The 26,267-nt window shown below is 27.3% G+C and overlaps 6 protein-coding genes across 6 annotated transcripts; 3 read left to right on the top strand and 3 right to left on the bottom strand. All coding sequences in view use genetic code 12, as the record gives it.

The window, feature by feature from the left end:
• Positions 1 to 447: 447 nt before the first annotated feature.
• On the bottom strand, positions 448 to 1,455 carry TDH3 (glyceraldehyde-3-phosphate dehydrogenase (phosphorylating); the record flags this gene model as incomplete). The annotated part of the gene is made up of 1 exon (XM_051760517.1): positions 448 to 1,455. One exon carries the CDS (start codon positions 1,453 to 1,455, stop codon positions 448 to 450), a length of 1,008 nt encoding a protein of 335 aa, XP_051611787.1.
• Positions 1,456 to 2,542: 1,087 nt separating this feature from the next.
• Positions 2,543 to 3,394, top strand: KGF55_005498 (aldo-keto reductase superfamily protein; the record flags this gene model as incomplete). The annotated part of the gene is made up of 1 exon (XM_051760518.1): positions 2,543 to 3,394. The coding sequence occupies one exon, from the start codon at positions 2,543 to 2,545 to the stop codon at positions 3,392 to 3,394; it is 852 nt and encodes a 283-aa protein (XP_051611788.1).
• A 4,141-nt stretch (positions 3,395 to 7,535) lies between these two features.
• FCR1 (Fcr1p) lies at positions 7,536 to 9,086 on the bottom strand (the record flags this gene model as incomplete). Its single annotated transcript, XM_051760519.1, has 1 exon — positions 7,536 to 9,086. One exon carries the CDS (start codon positions 9,084 to 9,086, stop codon positions 7,536 to 7,538), a length of 1,551 nt encoding a protein of 516 aa, XP_051611789.1.
• Positions 9,087 to 20,907: 11,821 nt separating this feature from the next.
• KGF55_005500 (uncharacterized protein) lies at positions 20,908 to 22,398 on the top strand (the record flags this gene model as incomplete). The annotated part of the gene is made up of 1 exon (XM_051760520.1): positions 20,908 to 22,398. The coding sequence occupies one exon, from the start codon at positions 20,908 to 20,910 to the stop codon at positions 22,396 to 22,398; it is 1,491 nt and encodes a 496-aa protein (XP_051611790.1).
• Positions 22,399 to 22,550: 152 nt separating this feature from the next.
• Positions 22,551 to 23,648, top strand: GLE2 (RNA export factor; the record flags this gene model as incomplete). The annotated part of the gene is made up of 1 exon (XM_051760521.1): positions 22,551 to 23,648. One exon carries the CDS (start codon positions 22,551 to 22,553, stop codon positions 23,646 to 23,648), a length of 1,098 nt encoding a protein of 365 aa, XP_051611791.1.
• Positions 23,649 to 24,122: 474 nt separating this feature from the next.
• KGF55_005502 (uncharacterized protein) lies at positions 24,123 to 25,364 on the bottom strand (the record flags this gene model as incomplete). The annotated part of the gene is made up of 1 exon (XM_051760522.1): positions 24,123 to 25,364. One exon carries the CDS (start codon positions 25,362 to 25,364, stop codon positions 24,123 to 24,125), a length of 1,242 nt encoding a protein of 413 aa, XP_051611792.1.
• Between the last annotated feature and the right edge of the window lie 903 nt (positions 25,365 to 26,267).

Here is a 26,267-nt window from a genome sequence, read left to right on the forward strand (position 1 = left end):
ACGTCAGTTAAAATTTACGAATTTTTACAATAAATGTATTCAAAGTGAGGTTGTGAATGTTATTGTGTTATCACTTGTTACCAATAGTAATTAAGAAGATTGCAACGTTGTTTCTACAAACTTGGTTCCCTTTCTTTGTAACTATTGCGATAAATCCTTCACATTTCAATTTTTAGTTTCAAGAAAATTAATTAAACAATGGTAACCCGAGATTTCGATATTTTGGTAGCTTAAAACACCGCGTTCTAGGTAGATCTAACTCTACTTGAAAGGGTCTATACAATAAAATTAAAGTAGTTATTTACTTTCTACTTTGATCCAACAATTCCCAATTACTTCTTTTTTAAATATTATATATTGATATTGAAAACCTATAAAAAACTAAATATTGATTCTTTTCTTTTTTCATTGAAAAACTAATAAGTAATCTCACAATTTATTGGCTAGTTATTTTGAAACTTTAGCAACATGTTCTAATAAATCAACAACTCTGGTTGAATAACCAAATTCATTATCATACCATGAAACTAATTTAACAAAAGTTGGTGATAATAAAATACCAGCTTTTTGATCAAAAATTGAAGAATATGATGAACCTAAGAAATCAGTTGAAACAACTGCATCTTCAGTATATCCAACAATTCCTTTCAATTCACCTTCTGAAGCGGCTTTAATAGCTTTTGAAATTTCTTCATATGAAGTTGGTTTTTTTAATCTAACAGTTAAATCAACAACTGAAACATCAACAGTTGGAACTCTTAATGACATACCAGTTAATTTACCATTTAATTCTGGAATAACTTTACCAACAGCTTTAGCAGCACCAGTTGATGATGGAATAATATTACCTGAAGCAGTTCTACCACCTCTCCAATCTTTATGTGATGGACCATCAACAGTTTTTTGAGTAGCAGTCATTGAATGAACAGTTGTCATTAAACCTTCTTCAATACCAAAGTTATCATTAACAATTTTAGCTAATGGAGCTAAACAATTAGTAGTACATGAAGCATTTGAAATAATATCTAAATCTGGAGTATATTTATCTTCATTAACACCAACAACAAACATTGGAGCATCTGATGATGGAGCAGTAATAATAACTTTTTTAGCACCACCTTCAATATGTTTTTTAGCACCTTCAATTGTAGTGAAAACACCAGTTGATTCAATTACATATTCAACACCTGATTTTCCCCATGGAATTTCAGCTGGATCTTTATATTGGAAAACTTTAATTTTATGACCATCAATGATTAAATTATCACCTTCAGCTTTAACATCACCTTGATAAGCACCATGAGTAGAATCATATTTAAACATATAAGCAGCATAATCTGGAGCAATGAATGGATCATTGATAGCAACAACATCAATATCTTTTCTTTGTAATGCAACTCTTAAGACTAAACGTCCAATTCTACCGAAACCGTTAATACCAATTTTAATAGCCATTTTGTTGTTATTTGTTTGTATAAATCAATTGAGTTCAAATGAAGTGAAATTTCAATTTTTATAAAAAGTTGAAGTCAATTCCTAAAAAATTTGGTTTATGTGAAAAATAAGGGAGTTTAAATATTTATAAAAAAAAAAAAGTCAACAAATTTATTTGGTGATATATTATTTATTTAATTGAAAATTACGTATTAAATCAATAATTAGTTATAATATGTATAATAATACAATTATAATACTTAATAATACACTAACTACTAGACTTAAACTTTAATAGTTTTCTATTGGAAGTTTGCTTTTTGTAGTTGGTACACTACGCTGAAATTTTAATGAAGTTCCCGGGTCAAAGTCCTGCGGAAATCATTTTTTTCATCTGAAATATGGAGAAACTATGACTATTTTAATTGAAAGTCCGAAAAACACATGACTTTGGGTACAACTCAACTGAAGATGCTTATACATCAGTTGATATATATAAAACTATTTGTAATCAACACCGAACTCTATTAAAGAGGTCTTGAAACATAGACCAACCAACGGGAATTAATAGTCCATAATTACGGTATTAAATATTTTTCAAAATGGGTTTCAGATTAGTAGTGCACGTTTCATAATTGAATTTTCAAAAGTATGATCAAATTATAAATTAATTGTTTCAGTCTTCATCTTCATTAAAGACAAATAAACTACATCAATTGCTCTGTTTAAAACTGGTTTAGAATGTAATAACCATAGAAAAACTTTAAATTTACGAGTATAGCCTTTACATATTTATTGTGTAGGACTTGTCTGATCCACTTTCGAATTTTCACCATTGTGCAGGATAATTGAAAATATTATACTTTTCCAGTTGTCAGATATTGAAACTAGCCTATGAAACTTCCTGTCAAAGACTTTACGGAATTTGTTGTGTTTCACTTTACAAACAGATGAGTTATTTGGAAAATGTTCAACATTCCTGTGTAGAGCATTAAGTTGCTTTGTTCGATATATAGAGCAAAGATAAGATCTAATTATAAATACGAAATATATTGCAATCAAATTCTTTCGTTTCAACTTTTTCAAGACAGCTAATCAATAATCCGTTATGTCATATAGGTTAGTTACCCTTAATTCAGGTAACAAAATACCTAGCATTGGATTAGGAACATATAACATTCCAGGATCTAAAACAACTCAAATTGTTTATGAAGCATTAAAAGTTGGTTATAAATCATTTGATACTGCAGTTTTATATGGAAATGAAGAAGAAGTTATAGCAGGAATTTCACAATTTTTAAAAGATAATAAAGATGTAAAAAGATCAGATATATTTTATACAACAAAATTATGGAATAATCAAGTTGGTAAAAATGAAACAACAAAAGCAATAAATAAAATGATGGAACAAATTGGAGATTTAGAATATATTGATATGTTATTAATTCATTCTCCATTACCTGGTAAACAAAGAAGATTAGATGCTTGGAAAATAATGCAAGAAGCAGTTGCTCAAGGTAAAATAAAAAATATTGGAGTTTCAAATTATGGTCCTCAACATATTGAAGAATTATTAAATTGGTCAGAATTAAAAATTCCTCCAGCAGTAAATCAAATTGAAATAAGTCCTTGGTGTATGAGAGATGAAATTGCTAATTGGTGTTTAAATAAAAATATTCAAGTTGAAGCTTATGCTCCATTAACTCATGGTCAAAGATTACAAAAACAAGAACCTGAATTTGCTCAGATTATGAAAAAATATAATAAAACTGCTGCTCAAATATTAATTAAATGGTCTTTACAAAAAGGTTATATACCATTACCTAAAACAGCAACCCCATCAAGATTAAAAGAAAATCTTGAAGTTAATGATTTTGAATTAACACCTGAAGAAATTAATATTATAAGTCAAGAAGATGTTCATGATCCAACTGATTGGGAAACTTTTGATGCACCATAAGAAGGTTTTTCTCTTTTTTTCATTTGGAATATCTAGTTTTTTTTTTTTTGAATATAATTTATAGATTAAATGTTGGGAAACAAATGTTGATTACAAGTGTTGAATACAGCTGTTCAAATCGATCATTTTCTATGCACTCAAGGGTATATTAAAAATCCTTTTATTTTAATTGTGAAATGGATCGACGTATCATTTCATTTTCCAATAATTTGGACGACAGCACTTAAATTTCGTCTGGATGGTTTTATCTCAACAACGATAATATTAACACTTCTTGCGTAATAAAGTAGTTGAATAGTTGATACTATCAATCAACGAAAACAAAGCTTTGCCAAATGTAACAGTTCTTTATTTGGAAGAGCTTTGTTTTTGTTGATCTATTTCAACTATCTACTTCCAACAATTCATTCAACAAGTAATGTTAGAATCAATGTAGGCCTCCACTTTGATTCTTTCTGTTTCGAAAGTGTAAAATGACGAATCGAAATAAAGTTTTGAAGTTGCAAAAAGAAAAATTAAATTTTCGAAAACACATGTTTCAGGAGAAAATAAATTTGGTTCTATTTTATTGGAGTAATTTAATTATATGAAGCATATGAAAATCAATTGCTTTCATCAGATCAAATAAGTTTAATTAGCAGAGTTCAAAACTGGAGCTCTAATCAATTGTAAGATAACCTCGTGTTTAAGTTATCTCCGGTGAAAATTACATAAATTATCAAATTTAATGATTAGATGTTGTAATTTTGCATCTCATGAAAAGCGTCTGAAACAATCGGGTCTTAATCAGATTTAATCTATAGAGGAGAATGTTATATAACAAGGTTTGAACATGCGATGTGGCAATTTGTGTTAATAATATTAGTGAAATTTGTGCATTAAGTCGGTAATATCTTGTTGTTTCAAACCGAGACTTTTTGTGGGATAGCTACCATATTTAGAAGACAAATAAGCAAACACAGTTTAATAAAATATAAAAGAATAAATAAATAATTAGTTTTAAATCGTTTTATAGAAATCAACGAATTCTTACTCGTTCAACTCAGTTTGTGTAGTATTTTGCTATAACTATACAACACTTTTATAAAGACAAATTAAAAATTATGATATTAACATACATGTTAATAGATCTTATGATTAATAAACATTTAGATAATTCCAGTCTTATATTCTTGTACAATTTGTACTTTTCTTCCAAACTAATTAATCGCTCAAATTATTCAATATGTACAATGTAGTGAGATATTTATTAAGTTAGGTAATATGATATTTTGTAGTTGTAGATTAGATTAGATCGACAAGAAAATCATGCAGTCTTATTAAAAAATTATGATACAAATTTATATATATTACATTTAGTAAACTATTATAGTACTAGACTTAAAAAACCTACAAACTCTCTTCAAAACAGGATTATTGTATCTACATTATCAATTTCAACATTCCTCTAAAATTAACTCTTGGGCTCAATATTTAAAACGAATGTGCGTTGAGAAAATTACCTATCTTTTGATTAGACTGTTTTACATATCAGGTTGTTTATTACTTTTAAAGTAATGCATATAGATCTAGATTTCTTTGACTTCAGATCTGAAAACGTACAAATTTATAACAATTTTTGGATGCAAAAAATCAAAATTTTCGTTTCGTTATAATTAGGGGATTCGAAAAATTGTTTTTTGGATCTGTACTTATTTCATAGCTTACTTATCTTTAAAGAATTAAGTCAGGATTCAAATTATTTCCTATACAGCCCATTTTGCTTTGTACATCTTTTGTTTGATAACCGTTATCAAAATTAACTGTTTTAAACGTGTTACATCCTCCTTTTTCTAGCCATGACAAAAACTAAAGACGTTTGAAAACAAATATTGAATTGCTAAACATTTTCGTTCTAATTCACAACAGTGTATGTACTAAGCCATTTTACTTTAATCATATTTAAAATAATTTGAAATTTACAAGGTAGTGGTTAATTAGAGGACTCTTTACGTCAACAACATACTCATAAAATTGTTAAATTGGGAGAGAAATTTCATCTAAATTAGGGGTGGTTATAAGTCTGTTTTGAAAATAAAAAAAAATTGATGTTACACAAAAAAATGTCAATAAAACAATAAAACGTTTTTGAAATTCGTAAACTATGCTAAAATTAGATTCAAGTTGAGGGCCAATTGGTCTGTCTTGCATGTATATTGTTTGTGAAGCTTATAAGGAGAACACATGTTTAACCTTTGATGGCTTTCAAGGTCATTCCAAGCATGCGCCTTACAAAATACACATTCAGTTAACAGCTTGTGAATTTGAGAATTTTGTAAAACCAATTTAAAATTTACGATTAAAAAATTTTCCAAGAATTATCTACCCAACAATTTGAGTTTTTCCGAAAAGCTGTCACGTCATAAACCTTAAGTTATATTTATTGACTAGTTATGTTGTGCTAGATTTCAAAAGAATTCAAAAGTATTCCTTTAACAAAATTGCTTGGGCTTTTGCAGATTAAAATTCATTTCGTAAAAAAGTTTAATAATCATGAAACTGCATAAGCGGCTATAGCAAATGAACAAATAATAAATAAAAAAAGAATAATAGAAAAGCCCCATAAGCGAAAAGCAATATTTGTTATTTTTATAGTGTTATGATATTTCATTTTTAAATTAAATTAGGTATATCTTAATAATCAATTCGAGTTTTAATAGCAACGTCTTCGGTGCGAATGTCTAAATTGTCAACTAAAGATTTTACTTCGACTTCAATTTTGTGAAATGTGTAATGTTTGTATACTAAGGCAACGTAAAGATTATCTACCAGTAATTGGTGACGAATTGATCCTATTCTTGCATTATTTCCACAAATTTGTGGATCATTAACATTTCATATGATAATTTGAAGTGAACAAAAAAAGAATCGATTATTCTGTTTACAAAATTCAACAAGTGATATATGCTCGTAATTTTAGCAAATGTTTAAACTTAAAAAGTGATTGCTCTGTAAGACTAAAAACAAAAGTTTAGTAAAAATATTCGAGAATAAATGTTTAGCAAAATTGAATTGTTTCACTAAAACTAATTTCGGATTTACTCAATTAGATTAGATATAGCTTTATTGAATTTAAAATTATGACAAGAAAAATATTTCTTTAATTTTGGTCCATAAGAACATAGTGGTTATATAACCACACATAACACGAACAGAACAACATAGTGTGTTCAGTTCCAAGAAATACAAAAGATTTGCAAAATATGAACCCCGTTTTTATTATCATTGATTCATTTGAGTGATTTATAAGATCAAAAAAGGATGGATGAGATAATTAAACTTTATCGGTACGCTCGTAATTGTAGACTCTTAAACATATGATTTTATAAGATTATTCATTCTGCTTATATAATATCCCTAATCTTAATATGTTACAATAACTCCATCATTTAAAAAAATAAAAACACAACGCTCATACTGCGCAAACTGTTATCTTTAATTCTATATCAATCCTTAATTTTAATATTCTTTTACAAAATCGGAAAATCTCAACATTGACTAAGATTACAAACCACACAATTGAAAACCCTAATCAGGTAGAGCTTGCTATATAGTCAAGAAAAGTTTAACAAATTTGGTTGGGCTTTAGAATCATTTAAATTGATTGAACTCTTAATCAATTCTTTGTCATAAAAAGAAAAGTCTAGGCTTTTACTAAATCACGGGAACAAAAATCTTCACACAAAAAAGAAAAAAAAATTTATAGCCGTTTTAAAGCAATTTTCCCTTACTTAAATATTAAGTGTGAAACAATCTTATTTGTCTCAAAATATTGCAAAATTGAATCAGTGCTCAAACACTATCTTGCTTAATACAATACAAAACTCGGTGGTCGCATTGTATTACCACATTATTTTACTAAGAAATAATTTCGAATGACCTTTGAATCGAGTTCAATCAATTATTATTAATAATTATTAGTTTTATTATCTATATTCATAAAAAGCGTAAACACATAAGTTATTTAAAATTATATACCTCATAAATTAATTAGAATTGAAAATTTGAAAAACATAACTCAAAAAATTCTCAAAATATATTTTGAATTGAAAAAAAAAATTGGTTGAACCTCTTGCAACAACCTAAAAAATCTAGCATTTCTCTAAAATCTTTCCATAAATGAACCATTATTAATAAATGGATCATATCCACCAACTAATACATCAAAATTACTATTTGTATTATTTAAAGGAAATTCATTATTCAAATTTGATTTTAATTCTTCATTATTATTATAATTTTCCATCGAATATTGATTGATGGGTCCATTATTTAATAATATAGATTGATCATCATTTTCAAATTGATTTAATACATTGAAATCCGTAGTAGTAGTTGTAGTTGATACTTCATTCATAGGCCCAGCTAATGATGTATTATTATTATTATCATTATTATTTAAAGATAATAATTCTTCATTACTATTATGTCTTTTCTTAAATTCCATTGAATTTATTCTATTATGACTTATATGAGGTGGTTTATGAATATGATGATCATTATGATTATTATTTAAATTTTTTAATGCTTTTAATTGACCATGAGATAATGAAGTTGAAGACGATCTACGTATTGCTGATAAAGATTTTGGACTATAAGTGAAAGTTGATAAAGGTGGAGAATTAGTTGTATTTGTTGAATTTGGTGGTTGTTGTTGATTTGAGATTGAATAATTTTCATATCTATTACTTAATGAAGTCATTGATGAATTTTTACTGATAGAAGTACCACCATTGTTTGAAAATAATGAAACAGCAGTTGGAACATGACCTAAAGATCCATGAAATTGATGAGAATCTTGTGATTCAAGTATAAAAGGTGGTGATATTGAATCTGGATTTCTATTTGATGTATCACTTTCAGCATCTGATGATATAATTTCATTTGAATTAGATGGATATATTCCACTATTTGATCTTTGTAAATTATTAAAAGGAACACTATTAAAATTATTTAAAAAACTTGATTGATCAATTGGTGATATTGATTCTTCTTTAATTTTTTTAACTTTTGTTGAATTTGAAGAAGAATTTGAAAAATCTAATTTTAAATTTGTTGAAATATTGTTGTTATTTAAATTTTCAATTTTATGATTTGCAAATAATTTTGAAGAATTTGATTTATTTTTATTATTATATCTTGAAGCAATTATTGCACCTTCTTCCCATTCAACTGGTAAATTATTCAATAAACCTTTTTCGTCAATTAAATATCCAACAACTTTATTTATAGGAATAACATCATAATTTTTAACTTCATCTTCACCAGAAGAATCTTCATCATCTTCAAATGGTATTTGTTGATCTTTAATAATATTATCAATAACTGGTAAATAAGGTCTTGATAATTCAATTAATTTTTCAAACAGTTTACTTAATATATCTAATCTTGTTTCTAATAATTCAATATAACCTTGAGGATGAGTTTTTTCTTTCATTTTTTTCTTTTCAGTGAAAACACAAATTTTATTATCAATTAAACAACGATTACATGGTTTTTTACCATCACATTTTGTTTTTTTAATTCTACATGAATCACAAGCTTTTCCAACTCTTTTCTTCTTTATATGACATGATGATGATGAAGATGTTATTGAGGATGTAGATGAAGATCCATTTGATACATTATTATGTGATTGATCATCAGAATGCATTATTAATAACTTTCTTCTTTTATTTTTTTTTCTGTGTGTCAAAGTTAAATCCGAAATTGATTCTATTCGGGTCTAAAATTTATTTTATGCTTTGTAATAATAATAATTATTGAATAGTTAAGTATAACCCAACGGGGGAATTCAAATTTAAGTTAAACCAATGATATGAAAAAACTTGTTTGAATTTGAACCAATATATATATTTTAGAAAATAAAGAACTCCAGGTTTTTATGTTTCAGTATTAGTGGTTCTTATATATTATTTTATTGTTTTATAATTTGTTAAGTGGAAAAAAAAAAAAAAGTATGATGACGGACTTTAAAATTTTTTTATTTTTTATTTTGTTTTAACTCGGTAATAAAAACATATAATGTGAATATATATCTAGTATACAAAACTATGCAACATGTACAGATCTTTATAGTGTATTTAATAACCTCACTATACTAAGTAAATTGATCGATTTGTATTCAATTAGACCTGAAAGATTAACTAGATGTTGAGTCAAATTAAATAACACTTATTTTTTAATACAAGGAAGTTGAAATATTTGAATTCTTTTCTTGAACTTTTTAATTTTAAAGATGACGTTGATGAAAATTTTGTAATTTATAAATCTTTGAATAAATAGATTCCTCGAAACTAAATACCTTATGTGAAAATTTATTTCAACTTTATCAAAAGAATCTGAGTGGATTTATTCGCTTTTTATAAAGATTTATGAATACCAGTAAATTACTAGATTCATATGAGACTAGAATATTAAAACGTTCTATAAGTTTTAAATTTTCAATATGCGCATTATTCAATTAATAAGCTGTTAATTGAAAAACACCTAAAACCTTATTTTAAAGAAAAATTATCAAATAATTACTAATAACTAATATTGTGCATAATTAACAATTTGAATATTTGTGTTGTTTATAATTTCTTGTTTCTTATAATTACTTATTTTCAAAGTTTTATTAGTATATACTTAGTTCTAATTAGAATAAATTTAGTCGTTTTTTTCCTTCTATTCATGTACTCAAAGCAATTTATGTATACAAGAAATCAATAATTGTAATTTTTACTAAAAATACTTAGTTCTTTAATCAAGCTATCAATTAAGTAATTGTACTTTATATTTATGGTTAGTTCTTTTTGAATTTTTTTAAGTGGTAATAAATAAAAAATATTTCAAAACTTTAGTAATAACACAAAATCTGGTATTTCTAACAACAGATAAATTTAAACTTTTCAAAGAACCATCTTGAAAGATTAAAATTTGTTCTGTTTACGTTTCAAAACGGCTAGACAAGATTGCGAACCACTACATTTAGATCAAAAATTTGTATAAATACTTTTCATACACTTTTTTTTTCAAAATCAGAAACAAATATTTGAATGATAAGAACTACAATTTTCGGTTATAAACTTTTTTATCTTATCTATGTTTTATGCTGACCAAACAAAATCTAAATTCTAATATTCAGGTTCATATGTAATAAGTACGTTTTTAGACAATCTTGAGATAGAACCACTTTAGATTAGATTCTTGATAAGATTATAAGAATAATAAGTTTTGTCTAGAATATTTGAGAATAGTTTCGTTTTGGTTATTGTTTTAAGTATTTCCACATTTAGAAGGTGTTTTTACAATGCACATAAAGTTTTTCTTTTTTTTGAAAGGTTATTTTATAAAGTAATATCAATTTATTACTCGCCTTAGGCACTTAACGAACATTTGATATTAAATTTAATACATAATTGCAGAAAATCTAACCATTAGTGTAATTGATGCGACACACAGTTTAAAAGTAATTATGATTTTAGAATTGAACACATTTAACGAAGCTAAAGTGTGTACTCACTGACAAATTTAATTGAGAATTCAACACGATAAAATTAGTAGCTTTTGATTTTCAAAAGTATCTGTAATTGGTTCTAATGAAAGTCTTCGAGATTTTTTTATTGGTTTTGATTTCTTATTTAACAAAATTAATTTTCAATCTTGTACGATTCTGCTGGACTATATTTGATCAACAATTAAGAGGATTTGTTTTGAAATATTTTCAAGTTCAAACAAACAAAAATACTTCAAAATCATTAATCACAAAATCATAATATCTTAGGTTCCTTGTTGCATATATAATATTTTTCTACTATTGTTTGAAATTAAAAATCAAATTTATCAAACGATAATCTTGTTTCAAATAAATACCACTAGAGTAAAGTAAGAGAAATCAAGGACTGGTGAAAATATGTCAATTGTTGTGTTAATCAATTATTTACATGTTGTTGTATAATACTACTACACAACCAAGTGAACGAATATAAAATCTACTAACTCTTTATAGAACGATACAATTTAATTAATTTACTTTATTTTTATATTTATGAATTCTGTGGTAGTTAATTATAACTGAAATATGGTAGCTATCCCACACATGTTTCAATTTTCAGTGAAAGATGATTGAAATTCACTTGGAAATTTCCAGTAAAAATGTACATCCCACGCAAAGTTTGCATCCTATTGTCGAATAATAGGAAAATAAACTCACTTGAGTATAACAAGAATAATATACTTAAACATGACCACTCAAGCATAGATTGAACAGTATTTGTCTTAAATCCATAGTGGGGTTACTTCAATTGCTTGTATTCAAAAAGATCTTTCATAAACTTTAATTTTGTGTATCTGTTTGTGTCCTGTTTTGATTTTGTGTCAGCATTCTCTCATGAAACAAGTACTGTTGACCCATAAAGGAAGTAGCCACATGAAAAACGGTATTACTGAACAACCGCCTTGACCTTGCTTTTTGATACAAAAGAGTATGACCATTCTAATCTAGTTGAAGGACTATTACAACTTAACAGCTTTTAGCGTTAGTTGGATCCGGCTCGCTAAATTCTTTATTTCATTTCTTTTTTTTCTTTTCGGGGTTTATTGTATAACATCAAGCTATTTTGTCAAAATTCAATTGAAATCAAAATCTAGTAGTTAAAACCACCGTTGCTGGCCAACAGCTGTTTACCAAAATGCCTAAAATACTAAAAGTAAATCTATTTTGGGAAATCTTTATTCTTTTACCCAATTTAGAGAGACAACTTCCTAATTCAATACTTAAAAGAGGAAATATATGCTGCTATATTTTTCGGATAAGAATTGAACTAGCTTTGTGTATGAGGATTTAACAATAAAACTTATTGTAAAAACGAATTTATATCTCTTAGGCTAAAATTCAAAAGTTATTTTCATAATTTGATTGTAAAGTATTTGATTAACTCATTCATGTTTATAAAATTAATATTGATCGAAATGTACAGCGGGTAAAATGAAACTTATTGATAATTATCTGATAGTTTATATTCTCAAACTTGTTTCAATCAATATCAATTGAACCAAGAACCGACAATACATTGACTAAACCCTTTTTTTATTTTTTTGGTGCCTCTTGTTTTCTGCATAATAAGTAATTACAATACTACTAAAATTTTTAATAAACAATTGTACTTTATTAATCCGTTTTTTGTATTGTTAGGTTGTCAATTAACACTTAGAAGATTTAAGTAATGATGTAACTTAATTTTTCTATAAATAGTTAATTTGTTTATGTTTTGAATTTAGTTTTGTCCCTTTTACTACATTTTAGGTAGAAAATATAACAAATGATAAAAATTTAATAAAAAAATTGCTTTCCTTTCAGCTAATTTTAATTTTATATTAACGGTATATATTTGTTGGGGGGTAATTTATTTTAAAAATGCGAATAATGTTAAATTTTTTTGATCCATGTTTCATTTTTTATTATGTAGGTACGGGTGTAATTTTGTAAAGTATATTACACACTGACATACTTTATAACTTTAATTTATAAAGCACACAAAATAGAATTTAATTTTGACCTGATTATCAAAGCATTAATAATTAATCTTGCAATTGATCTTACAAGTATTTATGGCTGGTTTTGGAAATGTATTTACTTCAAGAGGTTATTTTAACCGATATTTTGTTATGTATACATGCTTTGTTTTTTTCAAAAATAGTAGGAGTCTTTGTTCGAAAAGTTAGCATTTCAATAAACTGATTTCTGAGGCGTTTTTATCTTGCAAAACAGGTCTCCATGGAATACTTCAAAGGTGTGAGGGATGCTAAAAGAACGGAATTTGTACATCCTATTTTAGCAAAATTTACGTAATCGTTGATACCGATAATTAAAAGTTACACCTTTCAACTGATTTCAACTTGAAACATTCAATTAAAAATTGATCCAGCTAAAGACCTCGTCAAACTGGAAGTGGTGGTGCTGGCAACTTGATTCTAAGTGGATTAAGAACGTAAGAAATGTTATTCATAAAATTATATCAACTACCTTTTATTCAACTTCACTCATGTATTATGCAATTTTGTTTATTTTTCTATTAACACTTCTTTATAGCCGACTACAAGCACTTTCTTAACATACTTGTTTTTGCTTGTTCTCTCTCATTGCTAGTCTTGCAAAATCTACATGTTTTAGAATCTTGAAGTAGGACACAAAAATGAAATATATCATTTACCCCTAAACTGACTACCAAATACTTTTAAAAACACACAATTTTTGATCATAACAATCAACTACTTCAAAAATATCTAGTTTTATTCCAAAAGCAAGTAAAATTATTCAAGCGTTAAGTCCTAAAAACTCAATCAAAGCTTGGAATTAAAGCAAGATCTAAATTTTTTGTGCATGATAAAATTAAGAGGTTATTCAATTTTATAAAAGGTATAACCTATCAAAATCAAAAACAATTAGTTCATTAGTATAGAAATTATCAACAAAAAGATAACAAGCATTTTCAAACCTTTTTTATCAGAATATAGGGATAAATAGTTCTAGAAATGTAAGAACGATACTAAAATCCAATTGTATATCAATTAAGAAATTTAACATTTAGGGAGTTAAGATATATCATGATTTTCAAATTAATATATACCGGAATTTGATTAATTAAACTTTTTAAATTAGTAAATATGTAAGTAATTTAGCAATTCTTAATCTATAAAGGTTAATTATAGAATCTAATTATTTTAAAATATTTAATAAATAATACATAAATTAATATAAATTACCCTCGAAAATGTCAAACAAAGCTTATTGGTTTCATATTAATTATATATAGTTTATGCAATTAATTTATACCGAATTTAAATTTTCAATCTATTTTAATTAATTGAGGCTCGAAATAGGAAAAAACCGAACTTTTTACATACAAAAATATTGATGTAATTTGTGTTAAAAATGTTTTGGTTAAACCTTTAATTTAATCTTTTAATTGTCCACTTATATATACAAGTGCAATTCAAACCTAGCGGAAAGAACTACTTATAGATAACAATTGATTCAAACGTATGATTATAGTGTATACTAAGGCGTGAATTAAATTAGTCTAGAACGAACAAGCTAGGATTTAATAAATTATCTCCCCATTGTAATTTAATTAATCTTGTCTCTTGTGCATTAGGGAAGTTTGTTGAAGTTTCAAGTACCTTTGTTTTTGGTTGTCAAGTGGTAAATTGTACCTTAAAACTCGCTTAGATCTGGTTGTCATTTGCAACGATGTTAAAAACAATTTGGTTGCAAAATAAGCAATTAGGGGGTTAAAGAGATTATCTCAATAAAAAAAAAAAATGTATTAATTTTAAAACGCAATTGCCCCCTATAATTTTGTGTACCATATATATATGACAAGCAAGCTTTGTGGTTTTATCTTTTTTAAACAACATCTTATTATTTTATCTACGTTTTATCTTTCTATTGTTTTAGTTTTTTTTGATTACAAAATTAGATATTCAAGACCTCTTTAATTTTTTATAGCAATACTAGCCTGATCTATAAAATTGGTTACAAGCGGAGAATTTACTGGCAGTTGTGGCTATTTGAACTTTTTCATAATTTGAACTACATGTTTGTCCAGCTTAGTAGTAATTGCAAGATAATTGCATATGATGAAATTCTTAGAGTAACAATGTAAATTTACAATTTTAAGACATGTTGCTAGCCACTATGGAAATGTGTGTTTGTCTCTATAACTCAAGAACATGAGGCTATTATTTAAAAAGTTCCGGATTTAATCAATTTATTTTTTTCTCTCGCAAAAATTTTAATAAATTGATTTTATTTTAAAAAGCATTTTCACGCGGGATTTCAACTTTAATTTTAAATAGGAACTACCAATTAGAGCGGAAACCTTAATTTTGATATATTATTGAAATGAACTCATTCAAATTCAAACCATCACAGTTAATGGTTATTGTTTAAACTCAGAATTAATCACTTGGGATATTGATTAAATATACTCGGCTCCTGAATTGTGTATGAGGTACTTACAACGTTTGTAATCATAAACGTTCATCTTTTTTCATATTAAGATTCAAATAACAACTTCGGAATTATGCTACTGATAGTGTATATTTTGATTTAATCTATTTGACTTATCCTAATTAAAAAGTAATAATAATAGAACAATTTTTTGGAACATTAATTTATTTGGAACACAAAATTTAAAGTGAAGGGAGTATTAATTGTATTGTTTTTTAAAATAATAAAGAATAAGCGATTATGTTCAAAAAAGAAAATTGATTTATTTGTTATTATTATCATGTTATCAGAATCTTTTTTGGAGTAATCAATAATGTTATAAATACAAACTCATTTTCTATTCAATCCAAAAATTATGTCAGACCTATTACTGAAAAATTAATTACAATTTTAACCAAATCATTAAATCTCAATATCAAAGATGTCAAATATAGCTAATACCACTGTTTTTATGTGCAATTTTCAAGCTGATTCAAAACAAACATTGGAAGTTCAAAATTATTCAATGTTATTTGTAAAAGTTGAAACTGAAGGAGAAGTAAAAAAATTTTTACATATCGTGAAACATTAAGAACTAGGCTATTATATTTGTTCAGAATAATTCATGAATACATCCAGCAATTTTAATTCATTTCGTATGTGTTTCTAATATGTTGATTTGCTTGATGCTTCAGCAAAATTTTATTTCAATTCTTTAAAACAATTATCAATATTGGGAATTTGCGTTTGATGGACCAATTTTTTATTCATATATAGAGAGATTTAATGCATATTAATGAAATATTAACAAGGTATAACGAATGAGTTGAAACTTATCACTTTAAATTTCTGCACAAAATAACTTTTCAGGTTTTACTCTTTTCAAGTAAATCCAATGATTGAGAGGACAATTTAATTACTTACAAATTATGTTCCATTATACAACTCTTCGATTGAGTTTTAACTCTGGTAGAGAGGCAGCAAAAAATGATAAACTTAAGTAAAATATCAAATTTTATATTATTTTGCAACAAAATCTTTCAAAATACTTTATAACAAATTCTTAACATTACAATAAATTCAGTGTGAGGGATGCTTTTTTTTCTTTTTTTTTTTTTTTTTTTTTTTTTTTTTTTCTTGTAATCAATATATATTTTTTGTATACAGTTATGAACATATAATTTATAAACTCAATCTTTTTAAACGACACCTGAAGCATATGGTGACTTAAGCTAGGATGGATCAAAAAGAAGGCACAATGCTAGTTATACCTTAAAAACCACACGTAATTAAATTGTGTTTGTAGTCAATGAATTTTCGGAATAATAATTTCTTGCCCTGCGTTTACTTCAAACCATCACCCATGAAGTTCAAAATAAATTGATTCAAGGCTCACGAGTGCCTTCGACGTTCTTAAGTTTAGGAAGGTCCAATTCACTATCAACAAGTATTAAAATTACACAAAACTTTTCAATTACTGGGAAGTAGCCTAGTCGTCAAAATTGGAGCCGTGGCTTAGTTGGTAAAGCATTGGATTCCAATTCGCCTTAAAATAGGTCGGATACCATCCAGAGATCGTCGGTTCGAGTCCGGTCGGCTTCAAAAGATTCAAGTGCAAGTAGCCTTAATGGCAATTTGTTTAGAATATTTTTTTTTTGTTTTCAACAAAGAATCAACAAAAAATCTATTTGAAACAAGCCAGACTTTTCAAAAAACTTGTTAGTTACCATTAGTTTTTTACGTGCATAACTAAGTAAACATGTCTAGATCATTCTTTATCGGTAGGTTCCCCCAATTATAAATTTTGTGTAGAGCCCACAGAGTTATACATTTATATAATATTATCAGTTTAGCGAATATTACCAGTAATTATTTAACCCTAAAACTACGTCAAGAAGTATCTGAAACAAGTCATGATGATATACATTTCTTGAATATTTTAGGTGCTGTTCTATAAAGGTCAAATTCAGCATGTAAAAAGTTGCAAAAATTTGAATCAAGTATAAGTTAAGCTTCAAAAGGTAGTACTCGTAATTTGCTCTTCTAACCTCAAGTACTTATCATTTAGGATTCAGGACGATAAGATAAGACCATTACTTTGACATTCAAATACTTGCCGTTATCGTGTTCGTCAACTTTTTAACTTACAATGACCAAGTCAATGTAGTAGAACTGTGTATTGTTTGGTAGCGCCAGTTATTTTAATTAATTTAATCTATCTGATATTATTACTTTATTTACTCATTTGTTGAGTCAGCTAATGATTTGAGAAACCACTAAATTTGAATAATTGTTTAAAAAATGATGAAAAATTAGCATTGCACATTGTGTTAACACCACGATTTCCATCTAATTCCAAACATAAAATAATCTAGATCATAAATATATTAATTGTTGTATAGCAGCTAGACAAACTTTTCATCATGAGTATAATCAGTCATAGAACAGACGTCAAACACTATGAATTGCTACTGAAAATTGTATCATAGCTTTAATTTCAAAATTTCAACATCAACACTTCAAAATTATTACAAGTTTTAGTTCGGTCCTAACAATTTTATCCCCACAATTATTATTTATTACAAATGGATTATCTGCAGTACATTAATTTAATTTCAAAATCTGAAACAAATTCATCTCAATTTTAATATACAAACACATGAAATTTTGATAAATCAATTATGATATTCAACTATTTAACTCAACAAACTATTGTTATCAACAAATTTCATCAACTTCTCCACAATTTCACCCTACAAATTTAGACGAATGGTAAGATCAACAACAAATTCAAGATCATTAATTGACAACCATAGTCATTTTATTTTTTAAGTAAGGCCAACAAGATGAAACTACCAAGAAATAATCCGCAGATCCAACTTTAATTTCATCACAAAATTGGAATATAAAGAGCAGGTACAGATATTAATTGATCATTTTATATAAAACACAGTAGAAGTAAAACATTAATAGACAACTTTAATTAATTACGTCTAAAACTCTGAAACATATCATGAGGGGAAATACTATTAACTATTACAAATTTCACATTCATTTCCTAACTCCTAAACATTAATCAACAACTAATCTAACAAATATATAAAATTTCATTACTTTTTCACACTAAGAAATTCAACACTTACAAAATTATTATTTTTCAAATTTCAACTTTAACTTATATATTTATCAACTTTCCCAAATTTTAAATTAGAATTTTTTCACTTATAGTTTTTCAATTTTCATTTTTCTTAAGTTCCGCAATTCAACAACTAGTACAACTCAGTCACTACAGCTTCAACTTCAATCTTTAACTTCACTAAACTAATTCAATCATGTCATCTCCAGGTTAATTAGGTCAATCAGATCAAGATAGCTCAACTCAAGTATCACCAAGTTCAACTCATCCAGCAGCAGGTAAATCTAGTCCAACATCTCCAATTAAATAATATTTCAACAACTAAAAACCATTTTGCTGATTCACTAACTCGTCAACAAGAACATAATGCTTCAGATAATACATTACAATTGGAAAACAACAAATTCAAATAATTAATTTAAACACACTCAGCTCAAGTCTTTACACTCAATCATCAATACAAGAGTCCACTACTACGAAACATTTACAATTATCTCACTACACTCACAATTCCCCCATCAATTAATAATAATATGAAACAACCTAAAAAACTAATTAGAGTAGCTCATGAATTTGCGGTATTAGATACTCAATTGTATAAATTTGGCAACAAATGTGAATTTTTTAGAATGGTAATCATAACTCAAACTAATATCCAACAACTATTTAAAGATATACATGATGATAATGGTCATATGAAACTAACAAATGCATAGCAACTAATCAGTAACTACTACTTCATTCCCAATTTATATTATCAACTTCAATAATACATAAACTCAAGTCTTACTTGTCAAATTCATGATAATAATAAATCATCTTCATTTCATTTAAATTTTTAATAAATTCCATTTCCAACAAATTATTTTTTAAAAGTGCTACTTCATTAATAAATTCTTATCTAACTGCTATGGATTTTGCAGTTTTCAATGGAATGAAAATGGTTTCAAGCAGAGTCATGTTCTCAGGGAATAGTTGAAGAAATTTTTGATAGCAGATTCTGAAAACTCCTTCTTTCTTGATCTAAATAATTTGAAAACCATTTTCATTAGCTTAAAAACCGCAAAATCCATACCATTTAGATACGAATTAATTAATAATTAATGAAGTTGCCGTTGAAAATAATTTGCTCGATATGGAATTTATCTAAAATGAAATGAAGATGATTAAGTTGAGGTTACTGAAATTTAATTTTGTAGATTTCATTGTAAAAAAATGAAAAAATTTATCAACATTATTAATCTTATTATTATTATTATCATTTCGATTTTAAGTTTTTCGTTGTTGTGTTATTTCTCTTATTCTATTTCGTAAAAATTAAAATAATTTAGGCCATTCAAATTATATCATTGATATATTTACGATCTACATTGTTTTATGTTTAAAAATAGATGAGAATCGTCAAGTTAACACAATTTGCAATGTATTTTTTACCTCCTTTTTACAACTGTTATTTCAATTAACTGATTTTTTAACTCATTAGCTGATTCAACAAATAAGGAAAGTAAATAAGTTAATGATATCAGATAGCTTAAACTGGCTAATTAAGATATTTGACGCTACCAAACAAAGATATTTGAATATTGTAAAATTTGCAGCAATTTGAAACAGAAGGTTTTAAAACTTTTGAGCTTACAATTTTTCACAATTTTACACCTACCTGATTCAAGTGTTTGTGCTCTGCTTTCACAACGTCCTAAAACACGAGCTAGAGGTTAGTGAGAGTGATTTTCATTCTACTTTTCAAATTTAATTTCATGTATAGCTTCATATTTATTAATTTCATTCGTCAAGTATGTCGATTAGGATTAAAGTAAAACGAGCCGTTTTCACGACAGAGCCAAGACAGATCCTCTAATCTTAGGCATTCACCGCAAAATTCACAATACTAGAGTCAAGGAATTTCTGTGTAGTTTAATTGTAATTATCTAAGATCGCCGCTTAATCTTTATTTTGCAAATTTTTTTTTTAAAAGATTGCTAATGCCGACCCGTCTATTTTGGACCAAACAAAATATTGAATCTTGATAACGAAGGAAATTGTTTGGTGGTTTGAACAAAGTGAAGTTGAGACCATTCACGTAAATTAATGTGATGAGTCTAGTATTTATTTATTTATTTTCCTTCATGTTAAAATCCCAACTTCAAAACTTTATCTTTATTTAAAGTTTTTATAATCTTTTATCAAAAAATCAAATTTTCGAAAAATCAAAATTAACAATAAAATAATTTCTTTTTAAAAATTGCAACATTAAATTGTTTATAATATTTTGATTAGAAAAAATACTTCAACATCTGATCTTCGTCTGATCTCATATCACCTATAGAAAATTCAACCCAATTCATAATTATTCATTACAATATGGCTAGAGCGACTATAAAATCAGGGACTATAAATATATTAAACACCATAATTGGTGCAGGTATTTTGGCAATGCCTTATGGTTTAAAAGCAAATGGTTTATTATTTGGATCGATTCTAATACTATGGTCAGCTTGTACTTCAGCATTTGGTCTTTATTTACAAAATAAAGTTGCAAGATATACAAAACAAAGAGGTTCAGTATCATATTTTAGTTTAGCACAAGTCACTTATCCTAATTTATCAATTGTTTTTGATTCAGCAATATCAATTAAATGTTTTGGTGTTGGGATTTCATATTTAGTAGTTATTGGAGATTTAATGCCTAAAATTATGGAAACATTGGAAGTTAAAGAAGAATCCATTTTAATGAGTAGAAATTTTTGGATTACAATTTTTATGGTTTTCATTGTTGCACCTTTATCATTTTTGAAAAAATTAAGTAGTTTGAAATATACTAGTATTTTAGCATTATTTTCAGTTGCTTACTTAGTTTGTTTAGTCATTGAAAGTTATATTGAAATTGGATTTGGAATAGAGAAAGGTGAAAGTTTGTCAATCAATCTGTTTAACCCTGTCCCAGCAAAACACATTGATTGGATAGGTCCAATTGACTGGAAACAAACATTAAGTTCATTTCCCATGTTCGTTTTTGCTTATACATGTCATCAGAATATGTTTGCTATAATTAATGAGTTAAGACCAGATGATAAAGATGGATCACAAACAAGACAATCTAATTTAATTATACGTAATGCTATACTTACAGCATTATTCTCTTATTTAATTGTTGCTATTTTTGGTTATTTGACTTATGGTGATGCAGTTAATGCAAATATTATTGCAATGTATCCTAGAGATTCAATAAGTACTTTAATTGGAAGATTATGTATCGTCATAATGGTTAGTCTATCATTCCCATTACAATGCCATCCATGTAGAGGATCAGTCAATCATGTTATATACTTTTTGCAACATGGTGCTGAATCTTATAAATTTAGACATGGTAAAAAATTTGATAGATTACTTGAAAATGCAGGAAATGAATCTGGTTATTCTTCCATGAATTCTGATATTGAAAGTTTAAGTTCAATAAATGAAAACAGTTTAATGGAAGCTTCATTTATATCAACTACTCCAATGGAAGGTGCACATGATACCGATGGTCATGATCCAATTATTGTTCCATTAACAAACACAAAATTTTACATCATTACAGCAGTCATAGTAGTTTTAAGTTACGCAGTAGCATTATCAGTTACATCACTTGCAAAAGTTTTAGCATTAGTCGGAAGTACGGGTTCAACATCAATATCATTTATTTTACCAGGTCTATTTGGTTATTTATTAATGAAACCATTAGATAAAAGAACTCAACTTAATAGTTTAGAAAAATTTTGTAAATATGGTGGATTGTTTTTGGCGATTTGGGGATTTGTTGTTATGATTACTTGCTTAGGAGCAACACTTTTCATAACAGTTGAAAATTGAGATCAAATAATATTTAAATAAAGTAATTTAATAGACGTAAAATTTTAACAATTTCTGTGTAGATCGATTAACAAATTTGAAACAAAAAAAAATCGAAACCGAAAAAATTAACTTGAATCAAACTAAACAACCATCATTTTATCAACAAACAGATGTCGTTTCTTGGCAACACCTCGTCCACATCAAATACGTCTAGTGCGGCCACGGGACAAGAATTACTTAATGACATCACAATAAATAACCCACCAGAAGACTCAATTGAAGATTTATCCTTCTCACCACAACAAGATCTACTTGCTGTTGCAAGTTGGGATAAAAAAGTCAGAATATATGAAATAGATCCAAATACAGGTAACAATCAAGGTAAAGCCTTATACGAACACAATGCACCGGTTTTCTCATCTCGATGGTCCTTAGATGGAACCAAAGTAATATCAGGAGGAGCAGATAATCAAGTCAAAATATTTGATCTTGCATCACAACAACAACAACAAATAGGACAACATGATGCTCCGGTAAGATCAGTACGATACGTAGAATGTGGTCCTACTAATACTCCCGTAGTGGCTAGTGGATCATGGGATAAAACTTTAAAATATTGGGATATGAGAACACCAAATCCTGTTAGTACAATCAATTTACCAGAAAGATGTTATAGTATGGATGCATCACAAAAATTATTAGTTGTTGGATGTGCAGATAGACATATAAGTATAATTGATTTAAATAATCCACAACAAATTTTCAAAACTAGTCAATCACCATTAAAATGGCAAACAAGAGTCATATCATGTTATCCACAAGCAAATGGATTTGCAATTGGATCAATTGAAGGAAGATGTGCAATACAATATATAACGGAATCTGAACAAAAAAAATTTGGATTTTCATTTAAATGTCATAGAAAATCAGGACCAACTACAAATTCAAGAACTTCAAGTGCAGGTGAATCTCAAGCTTATCCAGTTAATGCAATTTCTTTTCATCCAATTTTTGGTACTTTTAGTACAGCTGGATCTGATGGAACTTTTTGTTTTTGGGATAAAGATGCAAAACAAAGATTAAAATCATTTCCAGAATTACCAGGTACTATATCAGCTACAGCTTTTAATAAAAATGGATCAATATTTGCTTATGCTGTTAGTTATGATTGGTCATTGGGTTATATGGGTAATAGACCTGATTATCCAAATTTTATAAAACTTCATGCTATAAAGGAAGCCGAAATAAAGCAAAAGAACAAGAGATAATGGAAAGTTGTATAGATATGAATGAATAATTAGTTTGCTTACGTTGATTGCAATCAGACTCTTTATTATTGTTTTCAGAAACGTCGTGGATTCATCTTTTGATGATTCGAGATTATGGTAGTTAAACTATGGCAGTCGAGTAATCATTGAATAATACACGTGAGCCTAGATTAAGGGCCGCAACTACACAAAAGTAGAGAAAAGACTGCTTCAGACATATTGAACTCCACGTCCAATTGGTTAATTATTAGATGTTATAACTTTCAATTGCAAACAAACCAACTCGAAGAAACGAGTACTAAGATCTCTTTCACGTTTATTCTAGACCGTCTTTCTAGCACTAAGTATTTTCTTGACATCTATCTTACATGATTCAGTAAATTTGGTAATAATCGATTTATCAAAATTTTTGCATTTAAAATCTTTTGATTAAGACTGTATTTATTGTTTATACAATTTCTACGAATATTAAGTTTACAATTTACTGTTCTTAAATGGTGGATTTGTCAAAGGTTGATAAACTTTATCATATAATTTATCAGCTGGAACAGATCTACTATGGAATGAACTTATATCAACATATTTTGGACCTAATTGATCTATTGAAGTAACACCCAATAATCTCATACTTGATTCAATTTCCTTTTTCAAAAGTTGAATAGCTTTTTCAACACCCTCTGGTCCATAAGTTGACATAGCATATAAAAATGGTCTACCTAGACCAACACCTTTTGCACCAAGACAAAGTGCTTTTAAAACATCTGTACCTCTTCTAATACCACCATCAATATAAACTTCAAAGTTAACATCTAATCCTTTTTCTCTCAAAACTGGCATTGTTTCAATTAATACTTCAATTGGAGCTCTTGAAAAATCTAATTGTCTACCACCATGATTAGTTAAAACTATACCTTGACATCCATATTGTGCAGCTAAAACTGCATCTTCAACACATTGTATACCTTTTAATAAAATTGGTAAACTAGTAATTGATTTAATCCAAAGTAAATCACTCCAATTTAATGATGGATCAATATATGATGTAGCTGCAACTGAAACACCGTGAGAACGATCATTTTTTTCACCACCTTTAACACTTATATGTTGATCAATTTTTTTCGATCTCATATCTTTTTCACGATTTCCACCTTGTGGAGCATCAACTGTTATAAATAATCCTCTTATTCCCTTTTTTTCTAAATTTTGAATTTGACTTTTGGTTAATTCTCTATCAGCATTCATATATAATTGATACCATTGAGTTTGACTTTCAACTCTTGCATCAGCTATTTCATCAAATGGAATACTTGCTAATGTACCAATCATTTGAATAATATTTTCTTTTCCTCCACCTTTTGTTAAGTTTAATTCACCATCTGGATGACCTAATTTACCAAATCCTGTAGCACTAATATAAAATGGAGCAGAAGTTCTAGTTCCTAATAAAGTTGTTGAATAATCAATTCTTGAAACATCAACCATAACTCTTGGTTTGAAAAATATACGATGAAAAGCTGCATGATTTTCTCTCATTGAAATTTCATCATCAGCACCTGTACTATAAAAATTCCAAGCAGTACTTGGGATTGTATTTCTTGCAACATATTCGAAATCATATAAATTATAGATTTGAGTTAAATCTGGTTTATTTTTGAAATTAATTAAACGTTGTTCTTCTTCAGGAGTAGTTGGATCATTTTCTTTAGTAAGTGACATTTTGTATAGATTAGTTTAGTTGATTTTTTGAATGCTTCTCAGGATTGAATTCTGAAAGGAATAAAAGAGTTATTTATATTTCATTTTTAGCTGAAATTTTAAATCTTCACGTTATGAATCCTAAAAATGTCAATCGGATTAATTTTATTTGAAATAATTTGGAATAACTTTTTTTTTTCTTTTTCAAATGTATATATCATGAAATATCTCATTATATACAAACTATCCTAAGTCTATCATTAATGCAGTTTTAGTAAACTAATGAGGTAATGTTCATTGAGCCTGGAACTATGTTGCTATCCTACAAACCAATATCACTAAAGCTTAAAGATAGAACCGAAACAGCTTAAGAAGTTATGAGAAATGAGTTAAATATTTAAAGTATCACAAATGCAATGTCTCTAATATTTTATTATGTAGTAAAGGTTATAAACGGCTTTTGAAAAATTGTTCTTTTTCAAAGATCGTTCCAACCGAATCGCTTATTGAAGCTTAAAATCAAGGAGCTAACTCATACCATAACCGATATTGAAAATATCATGTCATTTTATAAAACTTAATTCAACAACTCCTTAACATAATTCAACCGACAGAACCTGAGATTTAAATCAAAAAATATGGTTCACATTTAGAGTTGCTAGAACGTTGATCGTACGTTTTATAAATCGGATCAACATATTCCAAAACGACTGCCTTCATTTATAATAATCTCAAAAGTTCACTTAATGCCAATTTTCTGTTTAATTTACATATGGATAGTTTTCGAGTGCCTTTGAACATCATGAATTCAGTTCTACAAAGGATAAAATTAAAAAAATATCTTGCTTTCCTGCTCTGAAAGGAGCTGGATGATAAAAACTGTTGGAAGAGAAGATGAAAACAATTGATGTCATGAAGTGAATC

Source organism: Candida pseudojiufengensis (genome assembly GCF_024610245.1).
Source record: "Candida pseudojiufengensis strain CBS 10847 chromosome Unknown scaffold22, whole genome shotgun sequence".
Taxonomy (NCBI): domain Eukaryota; kingdom Fungi; phylum Ascomycota; class Pichiomycetes; order Serinales; family Debaryomycetaceae; genus Lodderomyces; species Lodderomyces pseudojiufengensis.